General features: G+C 32.2%; 1 protein-coding gene across 2 annotated transcripts in view; it reads right to left on the bottom strand.

Moving 5' to 3' along the window:
• The window catches only part of LOC134715003 (phospholipase DDHD2-like), a 38,671-nt gene that overhangs the window by 19,001 nt on the left and 4,781 nt on the right, over positions 1-14,889 (bottom strand). Inside the window, exons 3-9 of one of the 2 annotated variants that reach the window (XM_063576818.1) lie at positions 7,307-7,738; positions 6,626-6,813; positions 5,988-6,131; positions 5,405-5,422; positions 2,816-2,879; positions 1,968-2,057; positions 1,459-1,600 (exon numbers count right to left, since the gene is read on the bottom strand). In XM_063576818.1, the coding sequence (XP_063432888.1) occupies positions 1,459-1,600; positions 1,968-2,057; positions 2,816-2,879; positions 5,405-5,422; positions 5,988-6,131; positions 6,626-6,813; positions 7,307-7,738 (1,078 nt within the window). The remainder of the gene's footprint in view (positions 1-1,458; positions 1,601-1,967; positions 2,058-2,815; positions 2,880-5,404; positions 5,423-5,987; positions 6,132-6,625; positions 6,814-7,306; positions 7,739-14,889) is intronic. The other variant, XM_063576819.1, reaches the window with a different exon arrangement.

Below are 14,889 nucleotides of genomic sequence, written 5' to 3' on the forward strand. Positions count from 1 at the left end.
AATTTCTTTAAAAATTAGCAATTGGAGGGCAGCAAGCCAACAACCGATTGTCCAATTCATCTGAAAATTTCAGGGCAGATAGATATTGACCTGATAAACATTTTTATCCCATGTCAAATTTCCTCAAAATGCTTTGGTTTTTGAGTTATAAGCCAAAAACTGCATTTTACCCCTATGTTCTATTTTTAGCCATGGCAGCCATCTTGGTTGGTTGACCGGGTCACGCCACACAATTTTTAAACTAGATACCCCAAAGATGATTGTGGCCAAGTTTGGATTAATTTGGCTCAGTAGTTTCAGAGGAGAAGATTTTTGTAAAAGATTACTTAGATTTATGAAAAATGGTTAAAAATTGACTATAAAGGGCAATAACTCCTAAAGGGGTCAACTGACCATTTCGGTCATGTTGACTTATTTGTAAATCTAACTTTGCTGAACATTATTACTGTTTACAGTTTATCTCTATCTATAATAATATTCAAGATAATAACCAAAAACAGCAAAATTTCCTCAAAATTACCAATTCAGGGGCAGCAACCCAACAACAGGTTAACCGATTCATCTGAAAATTTCAGGGCAGATAGATCTTGACCTGATAAACATTTTTACCCCATGTCAGATTTCCTCTTAATGCTTTGGTTTTTGAGTTATAAGCCAAAAACTGCATTTTACCCCCATGTTCTATTTTTAGCCGTGGCGGCCATCTTGGTTGGATGACCGGGTCACGCCACACATTTTTTAAACTAGATACCCCAATGATGATTATGGCCAAGTTTGGTTTGATTTGGCCCAGTAGTTTCAGAGGAGAAGATTTTTGTAAAAGTTAACGACGACGGACGACGACGGACGACGACAGACGACGGATGACGGACGACGGACGCAAAGTGATGGGAAAAGCTCACTTGGCCCTTCGGGCCAGGTGAGCTAAAAAGAACTTTTACCTCACAGACAACTAATGTGCAATATTAAACATTGTTTTTTCATTTACAAATCAACTACATGTGTCATTATGACCCAAGTACTCCTTCATGCAGCATACAAGATGTCCAATGGTGTATAGCTCTCGTGAAACTTCCAATAAAAAAATGATAATATTGTCACTAGGTAATATTTATCCCTTCAACTATTCACAATCTATTTGAGCAACAAAAGAAGTGTAGGCAATTAACTACAAGTACTCACTCCGTAAAAAAAGCCTGTAAATTCAGAAATTTTTGCGTTCATTTATTATTGTGATTTTGTCATTTTAGACTAAAATGCTATTTCAATTTTTGAAAAATCCTGTTTAATTCATATAAAACATTTCAATTTTAGTTTAAAAATATTATTAAATCATAACATTTCACAATTTTTTGCAATAATAACAACATTGCAACAATTTCTGATTTTACAGTACATATGTAGTAGGTAAATAGAAACAAATTGAAAATTGATTTGATCATAATATAATAGACCTACTGATCTACACCAGTGGCATCTCCATGTAACACAGAATGCCAAAGAACAGGAAGGAATTCAACTCTGCCGATTCTATTCTCATCCTTATACTTCCTAAAATGGCTGTTCTGTAGTTCTAGTGATATTGAACGGAAGTCATCAACTGAAATGAAATGAAAATATTACACAGATGAGTACACTTGATTGTTTAACCAATTCAATTCAATAGCCTGTCAGTATACGAAATAAAAAAAGAGAAAATCTCTAGATTAAGTTCTATGACTTTTCTTTAAATAACAAATTGCTTCATAATTTAGACATTGTGAAAACATTTTAAATATTGCTTCAAATAATGACTTAATATTAAATCATATTTTACACTTTGAACAATAAAATATATAACTTTTTAAGATTTTAGTAATCTTTAGTTTCTTTGTTGAGCAAGATATTCATATAATTTTAGTACTTGAAAATTGTTATCCCTAGAGCCCCAAATGTTCTTAGAAATGATAAATTAACATGAGACCTACCACATTCCACAATATTTCTAAATTTAACGTCACAGAATTTTCCTATACCATGCACAACAAATACAACATGGTCTACCTGAGATGGTTCTCCTGAAAAGTAAATGTTTCAAAGCAGTTAAAATATCTGAAAAAATTTATCTCCCTTAAATACAGATTTTTTTTTTAATGCACATGCCTATGGTCAATGATATAAAGTTCCCTGTTTGCAGTTCCAGATATCAAGATTATTTGCTTGACATCCAAAAAAATGTCCCTAGTTAATTTAATTGATTTTTTTGTTTTACTCCTTTGTTCTATTTTACCAGTAGTTGTCATATTGGTGAGCCAACAGGATCATCATATTTAAAGGTTTCCAGTAGACATATAAGCTAGATAAAGCAGGCGAAGTTTAGTCTAAGATTTTTTAATTGTGTATGACAGCAAACACACCATAGTCAACAGGTGTTGCAAAGGGAGTGGAAAAGTCAACACTACAAAGACCAAGCTGAGCAAAAAAATGTTTCTATCATCACCTGATTAAAGTATTTATTCAGTACAACCAATTAAATTAACATACCGGGTAAGCCTGTAATTCAGTGGTTGCGGTTTGTTTTTGTGTTACATATTTGTTTTTCTTTAATTTTTTTTTAAATTAGGTGGTTAATTTTCTTGTTTGAATTGTTTTACATTGTCATTTCTGGGCCTTTTATAGCTGACTATGCAGTATGGGCTTTACTCATTGTTGAAGGCCTTATGGTGACCTAGAGTTGTTAACTTCTGTGTCATTTGGTCTCTTGTGTAGAGTTGTCTCATTGGCAATCATACCACATCTTCTTTTTTATATAATATAAATTTCATAGTATCCATACCATCTTCAATTGTTGCAAAATCTTCTACACCTCTTTTAACTACTCTTGGTCTCATCCCTTCTCCCTATAGAACATAAATAAAATTATAGAAATCTTAAAGTTGTGACTAGAATACAGCTTTTTACACTTTGCTTTTAAATAAATTCATAATTTATGCATGTGCCTGCCTATAGTCAGAAACCTGGTCAATATTTTTTAATATCTATATATTTTGTTTGTTTTAAGAATAAGATAAAGATGGCACAAATTCAATTGTATGTGTATTAGTTTATTTTTTTCATAAATATTTTTCATATCAATTTGGCTTTGGATTTTTTTATATTCTGATATGTACAGTAGTGCTACATGTATCTGTATGCCATAATTTCTGATACACAAAAATCAATCTTTCCATATTTGTCCAATGTTCTACAGTAACAATTATATATACAATCAATATTTTATGTATGTACAACTTTTTTGTACATTTATTTTCACTCTTTTTGTAAATTTAATATAACATTATCATTGTGTTATCATTGTGAAAATATAATCTGATCATAACAAAGCTATGTAATGATTTCATGCAATAAAAATTAAATAAAATCTTAAACTCTGTTTAATATGCATTCATGTAATAGTTGTCTTTAAAATTTCTAAACAGTATTATGAAGTGCTTCAGTTTAAAAATCACTTTTGACAGGAAACTTATTATTTTACCACAGAGTCATAATAAGTCATATGTGAAAATCACCCTGAATCTTCTTATATTAACTTAAAGTTTTACAAAGCTGTATTTAATGCACTAACAAATGTTTTCTGCATAAAATAATGTCCCATGTAATCATGCAAAGTCAATATCTTCTGTACATAAAAATATATATTTGAAATTGATCCATGCAGTTTTGTAAGGTTCATATGAAATGAATAAAACATAAAAAGAAAGTAAAATTTCAAAATATGAGAATGCAATTTAAGAAAAAAATGTTCTTTGTCTTTTAAGTTTGGATTAAAACTTTCAAACAAATATATAGTAAACTTTAACATTAAATTCAAAAATATCAAAATGATTTAAAGATTTTACTTACAAAACCACTTCAAAACATTGTGTAAAAAAAGATTTTCAGAATAAAATACAAAGGGACATGGAAGGGCACTTTTTTCACCCAACCCCCAGCTCCTATATAAACAAAATATGATATGAATTTTATACGAACAATTCATACAAAAATCTAAGGATAAATGCACCCACATACAATTGATTAATTTGAGTGCCTCCCATTCCCTCATCACAATCAATTTATTTTGGAACAGCCCTAACCTGGCTAACCATATTCAAGATACACATTGGCAAATCAATAATGTTAATACCACACATGCTTCATATATAGTTGGTTATATTTTGTCTATATTAAACTCATTCCTTGGACAAGCTCATTTATCAAAAAGCTGAAAGTACATTTATTTTTCATACAAATCAATTTCAACATTTTTTTAGGAGTTTTCAATGCTGTCAAAGACAAAATGAAAGAACAGAATGTTATCACAGTGTTACCATGGACAATGATCTCATCTCAATAAAATAAAGTATTGTGGTCGTAATGAAATGGTCTATAATATTATTTCTACTATTGTTTATTATATATTTCACATGTATCTTAGAAACTAACTAGTTGCACAAAAATACTAGATTTTTTTGTTTCTTGGCTTTCATCTTTTAATATTTACTTATCTATCTCTTAAACATTTGTCACAATATGTTTCCTTCTTTCAAATGTAATTTAGCTACAGAAAACAGAAATGGTTTAAAACTGGTTCTACTTAAACCAAGGATAAAGTTTCACTAGTAAGGAACAAAAGCTCAATTTTGTTCATAAGATGTAAACTAGGACATGAGAATACTTAATAATTAAATTCTAAATATCAATATATGAGGTGCGTCAGATAATAGTTGACCTTATGCAAACGAATATCAATGCATATGTTAAGTGTGGATTCATTATTATTCGATGGATACCAATTTTCATGGATTTCGTGGGTATATGTTAACCATGAAATTTAATGTTCAAGGAATGACAAAAAGGTGTATATGCATACCTAGGCAAAACCACGAAATTAAATATCCACGAACATGTAAGTTTTCCTTAATTCATGAAAATTGGTACCCATGAAAATATATGAATCCACAGAGACCTATTTTAGGTGGAAAATAACTTTAAGAAAAGGCTGTCACTGTTTGAAAATTGAGATGGTATAAGAACCCTACAAAACAGTCCAAAATATATCATTTATTTTGTATTTAAATGTTCCAAACACAATCAGAATCTTATACATGTTCATGTATATGTGCACTTGTTTAAGGTTGATTTTTATCTGACACAGCTCAAATGCTAAAGGATATAAAATAACAGCCTACAACATATAATAAAACACATGATAACATTTGTGTATGTCGGATACAAAATATGGTTTCAGGATCCTGAAACTCAATTTCTTGTCATCCAATATTAATAAGTTAAGAATATTAGCGCACAGTACAAAAAAACTGACACTGAAAACAAAGTAAAAAACTAAAACAAGCACATGGGAATAAATTAAATGTTGACTCACCACCATAGGAGACATGCCCTGTATCAGAGAAAAATGGAAGATTTATACATAGCACATTTACCCATCTGTTCGCATTACATTCTCAATACATCAAGAAATATGGATTTTACAAGATGATATAAATAAACTGCAGTCTAAGACATTAATCTTAATGATTGATACTTGAAATTCTTCATTTCACAGATTTACATTTTTATCAACCATTTTTCTCCACAATAAATGCTAAAGCCAAAATACTTGGTGCAATAAATTCAGTATCTTATCAATACCTTTGTGTTGGTTTATACGTCTTCTACTAATATTACATGTATTATATGATGCTAAATGCCAAAAAGACAGTATCAATGTTTGTGTTTGGTTAAAGCAATTTCTTAACATGCTTATATATTAACATGATGACCTTTAAAGATTACCAAGACACAAATCACATTTTGTTTCTATAACTACTATTTGTATGTTATACATGATTAAGTTGGATATGTCTTGTAAAATGTTCTAGTTATATTTCAACAAGTAAATAATTAATTAGTAAAAAGGCTATAAACTATAATAACAAATTTGTACTAATTAATCTTGAACTAACCTGAACCATCCCCCACTCGTCAGGCTGTGAAGACGCTGTGAAATGTACAATCACATTGGCATTATGCATCACGATTGTCTCCCCTCCTGGGAACTCAAGTCTTTTATGCCATGTATTATTTAACACTGCATTTCTGTATTCATTCTGAAAAATGTAACAACTTTTGCGGTCAGCTGATCGGTCATGTCAACTGTTGACAAAACATATTCTTTTTTATAAATGGACATTTAACAAAGTCTGATAACATTTTTCTTTATATATAACATCAGCTTAGTATTTAAAACTTGTGCATCTTCACAGATGATAGAAGTGTTCCCTATGAAAAGCTAACTAGTGACATCTGAAGGTTGTTAGAAAACACAATAACATGCATTGTCTTAAGAATAAAGTCCTTTTTTTGTGAAGCTTAGAAACGGGTACCTTTGATACTCAAGCTTTCAATACAATACCATACAAATATAAAAGTTTTCCATACAATTATGCAAAATTTAATAACAAAAAAAAAAACAGAATATGATATATCTGTCTATAAATAAATTTTTGCTCATTGTTGAAGACAATAAGGTATAAAATTATTTGTATTTTTGTTGATAGTTGTCTCCCTTGAATCATAAACCATATCTTATTTATATATTTACCTCAATCTGCTGGGCAAACTGTTCTTCATAAGGTACATATCTACTGTCTAATTCTCTCTTAAAGAACCAAGTACACCTGCGTACAGAGGATGGCATATCATCATCCCAATACACAGATTTCTTTGTCCTCTGTGATATATTGACATCATATCTTCCCCCATCAGTTGGTATGTCTAAAGTGTCATTACCTAGAAATACAAAAGGGAATATTTCTTCTAAAACTAAAAAAAAACCAGATAATCAACTAAGATCCACTAGTTAGAACAAAATATTTTAAATTCCTCATTCTTATGATATTGAAGTTCAGTCATCACAAAAAACTTTCTGTGTTTTACAAAACAAAACAAAATAATTCTTAGAACTGTTAGTTTCTACATATAAAAAGTTTATATGCAAAGTACCTATATAATAAGTCAGAAATAAGATTGTCAATAACCAACTGCTTGAGTTTTAATTGTTTGTATTGACTTTTTTCAGTAAATTATGATTTTTAATATACCTTAAACATGTTCAAGTTTCCCATTTCCCATTTCCATATTCTTATATGAAATGTAAAAGTTTTATAAGGTCTGTAGTAAAATGCAACTGTGATATCTTACAAAAATCAACAAATGATCCAGTCCTTACAGGCAAAAAGATAGATTCTAGCATTTTAAATGCCCTACAACATATATATCTTACCAGAATTGTAAGCTTCCTCTAATTTTATACTGTCAATCAGTGAAAAGGTAAACCAACATTCCTTCAGTTCCACTCTCTTACTATAGCACCAATGTGGAGTAACTGGTTGATAAATACCCTGGTCCCCTGTATTATATGGAGCAGGCTGTGCTGAACTGTAATACCCAGAGGGCTGTTGACTATTGAACCCAGGTTGTTGTTGACCATTAAAGCCCCCTTCCATATTGTACCCTGATGACATTGTGGGTGCTACTTGAGCCACTGGTGGTGTGAATGGTGAGGGGGGTAGGGGATTTGATGTTGGCCCTGGGAATCTCTGTGCTCCTGGTGGTTGTTGAAACATGTTAGGAACAGGAGTTAAAGTTTCTGGAGGCATTGCATATTTCATTTTGCCAGCATCCTTTCGTCTAAAAGCATTCTGTGGTGTAGAACCTGTAATGAAAACAAATTATTAATTTTACAGTTAAGGAGGATTGCAGTTACATTACACATTTTATTTATTACCCTGTTAGTTGTTACTTTATGATATAATACAAAAATTAACCCAAAAAATCAATTTGTTTTGGCCCCAAATGACTTTAAAAAAAAAAAAATATCATTGAAAAAGCTCCAAATTATCTCCCTTAGGTGCAAAAATGGCATTTTTTCCAATAAAATTGAAATATCTTTTTTAACTCATCTGTGACCTTAATTTCTAATTGGTAAAATTGGGGTCAATACCTTAATTTGATATTAAAATTAGAAAGATCATATCAAAGGGAACATGTGTACTAAGTTTCAAGTTGATTGGACTTCAACTTCATCAAAAACTACCTTGACCAAAATTTTGAACCAAAACTTTAACCTGACCTTCACACTATCTTTTTTCAGTGGACCGTGTAATTGGGGTCAAAACTTAAATTTTGGCACTAAAATTATTAATATCATATCATGGGGAACATGTGTACTAAGTTTCAAGTTAATTGATCAAAAACTTTACTCTGAGGCGGGACGAAAGGACGCACGGACGAAAAATTGACTTTTACATGAGGCGGGACGAACGGACACAATGACGAACGAAAGGATGCACAGACCAGAAAACATAATGCTCCTCTACTACCATAGGTAGGGGCATAAAAATGGATTTATACCCTCAAGCCCCCTTAAGTTCAGTTGAATGTAAACATTTAATATTGCTGAACGTTAAAACACTTCGTCAGATTGATTTTTATGTCATCATGAATACCTTACAGTAAGAATTACAAAAAAAAATTGTATCAAAGATGAAGCAAATGGGAAAAATTGAAGATAATTGTGACTATTTCATGACAGATCCATTTTAATGATATTTTAATATTCCATTTATTTAGGTATAATGCTGATAAATGATGTGATATGAACAATATAGAAAAAACATTATATTAACATATTTATATGCGAACAAAATTTATGTGGCTTCATATAAATAATTTCCATGTTTTTCATTTTCTTTTATTTACATACACATGTTGGTGACCTTCTGCTGTTGTGTTTTTTTATTTTGGTCGGGTTGTTGTCCCTTTGACACATTCCCCATTTCCATTCTCAATTTTACATTATTGTTTGAAGTTAATTGTTGTAATGTCTTCCAATAGTCTCGTCAAAATCTGTTATAGTATAATTCGTTTACAAGAATGCATGTTTGCATAAGTACTGAGAGTAAAATATCAATGTCTGTTTGAACTACAGTGTATATTATCTATATCTATACATTTATCGTACCGCGGCTGAATTATCACATTGTGATTGGTTCAACGCCATCACGTGGTGACCTCCTATGAGAATGTAGGGGGTTCGTGACGCGATAATGGTGACGTCATCTATTAATGTTGTTGTGTTTCTTTGATTATTTTTTTTGTTTCTTTGATTATTTTTCAACAAAACGCAGCTGAAAAAGTTCAGCGTACGATAAATTTGTTATACGGTTAACTACCGACAACCTACGGATCCATAGAGGGTGAATAAAATCCATAGGGGATTCCGCCTCTGGCCTCACCCCCTATGGATTTTACTAACCCTCTATGGATCCGTAGGGGGTCAGTAGCGAACCATATAACTTATAGTATAGTTTCATATTCTGCTTCCGGTTCCGGTCTACAGCAAGTTGAAATTTTTTCTAGTGAAAAAATTTTTGGTAAATCTGTGTCAATCATTCAAATTTGTGTCCATCCAAGCCAATTTATACATCAAATTACATCATTACATCATATTATCCAAAAATATCACATTATCTTGACATTTGAACGCATAACATCAGAAATATGTAGCCATAAAGTCATCCACCACGTTTTTCTCCTTGTCCGCCATAGGGAAGCCCTATACGGACCAAATCTACTATTGATAATAAAATAACTACTGTTTAAACTTTTCCATATAACCACAAGTTGACGTAATAATACAGTAATATAATATATATATGTCGGTGACAAAAATATTGAAAGAAAGGAAGAAGTTTTACTCAAAAATAAGAGGTGCGGCGCTAGACCGAGATACATACCTTTTCACCGATAGTAAAGGTGTTGGATTACAAGACTACACACCAAATTCCGTTAAAGGAAATTTCAACGTGATATACAAAAGAGGGGCGACCATAGAAAATAAACATCATATTGAAGACCTACTTCATAAACTAAAATCAACATCATCAGATAACCCAATAGTTTACATATGGTTAGGCACTTGTGAAATTACAAGGAAAGTAAAAAGAACAATAGAAACAAGAAAATACCCTTACCAGAGCATAGAATTCATTCTAACCAAGTATAGAGAAGTAAAAAAACAAATACAAGACTTAAAACCAAGCAGCACAGTATTGTTTATAGACTGTCCATATTATTCTATAACTAGAGCAAACAAAAGATATGCAATAAGAAAAGAAGACAATGAAAGACCTAAAGCAAATAAAAAACCATCTCTAGTGATCAATAAATTTAAAACGAACAGATTAGTACAGTTATCTACAGAAATTGACAATCAGGTATGCCAACAAGTTGACTACTATAATCGTCAGATAAAACTAATCAACAGATATACAGCAACACCTAGGCTATCACAAGATTTAATTATATCAAATAAATCAAAAAAGGACAGACAGGTTAGATATAGGAAAAACTATAATCTGCTACAAGACGGTGTACATCCAACACGAACTATAGCAAAGCTGTGGATTTATAAACTTATTGATCTAGCGCTAGAACTATCGGAAGATAGGTGTTAGTCGAACTTATTATAAGGAAGCCTTATTATAAGCTGAATGACTCTTATAGGGAAGCCCTAAATGAGTTGGAGATATATATAGCAATTGTAACAATTTAGAATAAATAGGGAAGCCCTGTTTGTCTATATTTAGAATATAAGGAATTTAATTATAGGGAAGCCCTATAAAATAAACAAAGGTGACCCATACTGGAAAGAGTACAAACAAGAGTGAAAAATATTTTTATTTAGAGTAGGGAAGCCCTATAATATAATAAAATAAAGGTGTCCCAGTCTGGAAAGAGTACAAAAGAGAGTTGATAATATTTTATTTAGGATAGGGAAGCCCTATACTACAAGCTCAAGGGTAAATCAATAAAGGATATCATAAGAAAACAGAAATAGCTAGGGAAGCCCTACTATACATGCAAGGACAGTTATTTTAATCTTAAGAGTAAGATAGAGAAGCTCTATCATACAACAAAAACAATTAGGTGTATAATTAGAGAAGCTCTATCATACAACAAAAACAATTAGGTGTATAATTAGATTCTTAGGGAAGCCCTAAAATCACATTATCACTGTCACAACTAGATAATAGATAGAGAAGCTCTATCAACTATCAAGAGCAGGCGTTATAATGTCTAGACGAAACAGAGGTACATCAGTTGACGTAATGAACGAGGAACCATGGGAATGTAAAATCTGCTCAATAGTATATAAAGACCAAAATGCTAAACTTCTAGAATGTCAGAGATGCAAGGATCACTTCTGTGTCAAGTGCCTTAACAAATCAAAAGCAGAATATGACCTCTTAAGCAAATCAGACTCAATGTGGTTCTGCATCCCATGTAGAAAGATAGTAGAAGAACATATAGTTACTGATCTAAAGATAGAGGCGAGATGCAAGGAGATAATGACAAATTATGAGCAGAGAATACAAGCTATAGAATTAGCTGTTGACACTAAATGTGATGAGACAAGAGTTAGGGAAATAGTAGAAGAATCAATAATTAAAAATAGCTGTGATAAAGATATGATCAGAGAAATAGCTAAAGATGAAGCTACTAAAACAGGGGCTGCTGTACATAAACAAATGGAAGAAGCTGAAAATAAGGGAACAGGGCCACATAAGAAAGCAACAGTGACAACAGTGATAGAAGAGATGAATGAAAGAAAAGCAAGAGAGAATAACTTAATCATATTTGGCATTACAGAAAATAAATCTGAGGTTAAACAAGAAAGAATAGACCATGATATTCAGAATATAAATGAACTTTTCTATGATGCAAAAATAAACCTGGAGGAAGGAAATATAGTGAAAACGAAAAGGCTAGGGAAGTACGATAGTGAGAAAGATAGGAGACCCTTATTGGTTAATCTTAAAAGTATAGACTCAAAGCTTACCCTATTCAAAAATATGCACTATATCAGAGGTATGCCAAAGTATGAAAAAGTCAACGTTAGTAACGACCTGACACAAAGTGAAAGGGAACAGGAGAAATTACTATGGGCAGAAGCAAAACAGCTACAAGAATAATGCTTATCGGGGGAATACCAATACAAGGTAAGAGGACCACCCTGGGCCCGAAAAGTGATAAAAATAAAGAAGTAGTGAAAAAAAGTTCAAAGGATGTAAATAAAACTGTAAAAAATAGGGGAAAGGTTTTTAACGGCGAAGATGTAAATAGTTTTACAGTTCTACCCAAATTGAACTGTTTTTATACAAATGCAGACCAGCTATTCAACAAATTATCCGAATTAATAGTTAGAGCAAGGGATAATAAACCAAATATAATTGGAATAACAGAAGTTAAACCAAAGGTAAATAGGTACAAACCATCCAAGGCAGAATACTCACTACCAGAGGTGGGAAACTATAAAATGTATGAGAAAAATTTAGACACAGATGATGGAAGAGGACTACTATTATATATAGACTCAAATCTTGAATCGACAGAAGTAAATATGGAAGCCCAATTCCAAGAAAACATATTTATTAAGATCAAACTTAACCAAAATGACAAACTATTGATAGGCCTAATATACAGATCACCATCAAACAACAAAAAGGAGTATAATGATAAACTAACGGAATTAATATCAGAAGCAACTCAGAAAGGTTTTTCGCATATACTTATTATGGGAGACTTTAATTACCCAGCAATTGATTGGGAGAGATGGAACACAAAAGGAGAAAATGAAAATAGCATCGAAAACAGATTTTTAGAATCGATACAAGAAAACTTTCTATTCCAACATACAACCAAACCAACAAGATGGAGAGGTACAGATACTCCGCATACCTTAGATTTGATATTGACGAACGAAGAAGAAATGATTAATAATCTAGAATACATGAGCCCACTAGGAAAAAGTGACCACTGTGTACTGTCCTTTGACTTCAACTGTTATATAAACATAAAGAACAAACCAAGAATAGCTAAGCTGTATGACCATGGGAACTACCATGATTTTAAAATAGAATTGGATAAGATAAGTTGGCAGGAAGAATTAAAAGATGACTTATCTGTTGACACAAACTGGAAATACTTTTTAACCACTTTAAACGAATTAGAACAAAGATTCGTACCAACAAAAACTAGAGGCTCCAAAGAGCCTGTGTCGCTCACCTTGGTCTATGTGAATATTAAACAAAGGAAGCAGATGGATTCATGACAAAATTGTGTTTTGGTGATGGTGATGTGTTTGTAAATCTTACTTTACTAGTCTTGCTGCTTACATTTATCTCTATCTATAATGAACTTGGCCCAGTAGTTTCAGTGGAAAATGTTAATAAAAATTTACAAATTTTATGAAAATTGTTAAAAATTGACTATAAAGGACAATAACTCCTTAGGGGGTCAATTGACAATTTCGGTCATGTTTACTTATTTGTAAATCTTACTTTGCTGAACATAATTGCTGTTTACAGTTTATCTCTATCTATAATAAAATTTAAGATAATAACCAAAAACAGCAAAATTTCCTTAAAATTACCGATTCAGGGGCAGCAACCCAACAATGGGTTGTCAGATTCATCTGAAAATTATATGGCAGATAGATCTTGATCTGATTAATAATTTTACCCCCGTGTTGGATTTGCTCTAAATGCTTTGGTTTTTGAGTTATAAGCCAAAAACTGCATTTTACCCCTATGTTCTATTTTTAGCCGTGGCGGCCATCTTGATTTGATAGTCGGGTCACCGGACACATTTTTAAAACAAGATACCCCAAAGATGATGATTGCCAAGTCTGGATTAATTTGGCCCAGTAGTTTCAGAGGAGAAGATTTTTGTAAAAGATAACTAAGATTTACGAAAAATGGTTAAAAATTGACTATAAAGGGCAATAACTCCTAAACGGGTCAACTGACCATTTCGGTCATGTTGACTTATTTGTAAATCCTACTTTACTAAACATTATTGCTGTTTACAGTTTATCTCTATCTATAATAATATTCAAGATAACAACCAAAAACTGCAAAATTTCCACAAAATTACCAATTCAGGGGCAGCAACCCAACAACAGGTTGACCGATTCATCTGAAAATTTCAGGGCAGATAGATCTTGACCTGATAAACATTTTTACCCCATGTCAGATTTCCTCTAAATGCTTTGGTTTTTGAGTTATAAGCCAAAAACTGCAGTTTACCCCTATGTTCTATTTTTAGCCGTGGCGGCCATCTTGGTTGGTTGACCGGGTCACGCCACACATTTTTCAAACAAGGTACCCCAATGATGATTGTGGCCAAGTTTGGTTCAATTTGGCCCAGTAGTTTCAGAGGAGAAGATTTTTGTAAAAGATAACTAAGATTTACGAAAAATGGTTAAAAATTGACTATAAAGGGCAATAACTCCTAAACGGGTCAACTGACCATTTCGGTCATGTTGACTTATTTGTAAATCCTACTATACTAAACATTATTGCTGTTTACAGTTTATCTCTATCTATAATAATATTCAAGATAATAACCAAAAACTGCAAAATTTCCACAAAATTACCAATTCAGGGGCAGCAACCCAACAACGGGTTGACCGATTCATCTGAAAATTTCAGGGCAGATAGATCTTGACCTGATAAACATTTTTACCCCATGTCAGATTTCCTCTAAATGCTTTGGTTTTTGAGTTATAAGCCAAAAACTGCATTTTACCCCTATGTTCTATTTTTAGCCGTGGCGGCCATCTTGGATGGTTGACCGGGTCACGCCACACATTTTTTAAACTAGATACCCCAATGATGATTGTGGCCAAGTTTGGTTCAATTTGGCCCAGTAGTTTCAGAGGAGAAGATTTTTGTAAAAGTTAACGACGACGGACGACGGACGACGGACGACGGACGCCGGACGCCGGACGCAAAGTGATGG

This window comes from Mytilus trossulus, chromosome 4 (genome assembly GCF_036588685.1).
Source record: "Mytilus trossulus isolate FHL-02 chromosome 4, PNRI_Mtr1.1.1.hap1, whole genome shotgun sequence".
Taxonomy (NCBI): domain Eukaryota; kingdom Metazoa; phylum Mollusca; class Bivalvia; order Mytilida; family Mytilidae; genus Mytilus; species Mytilus trossulus.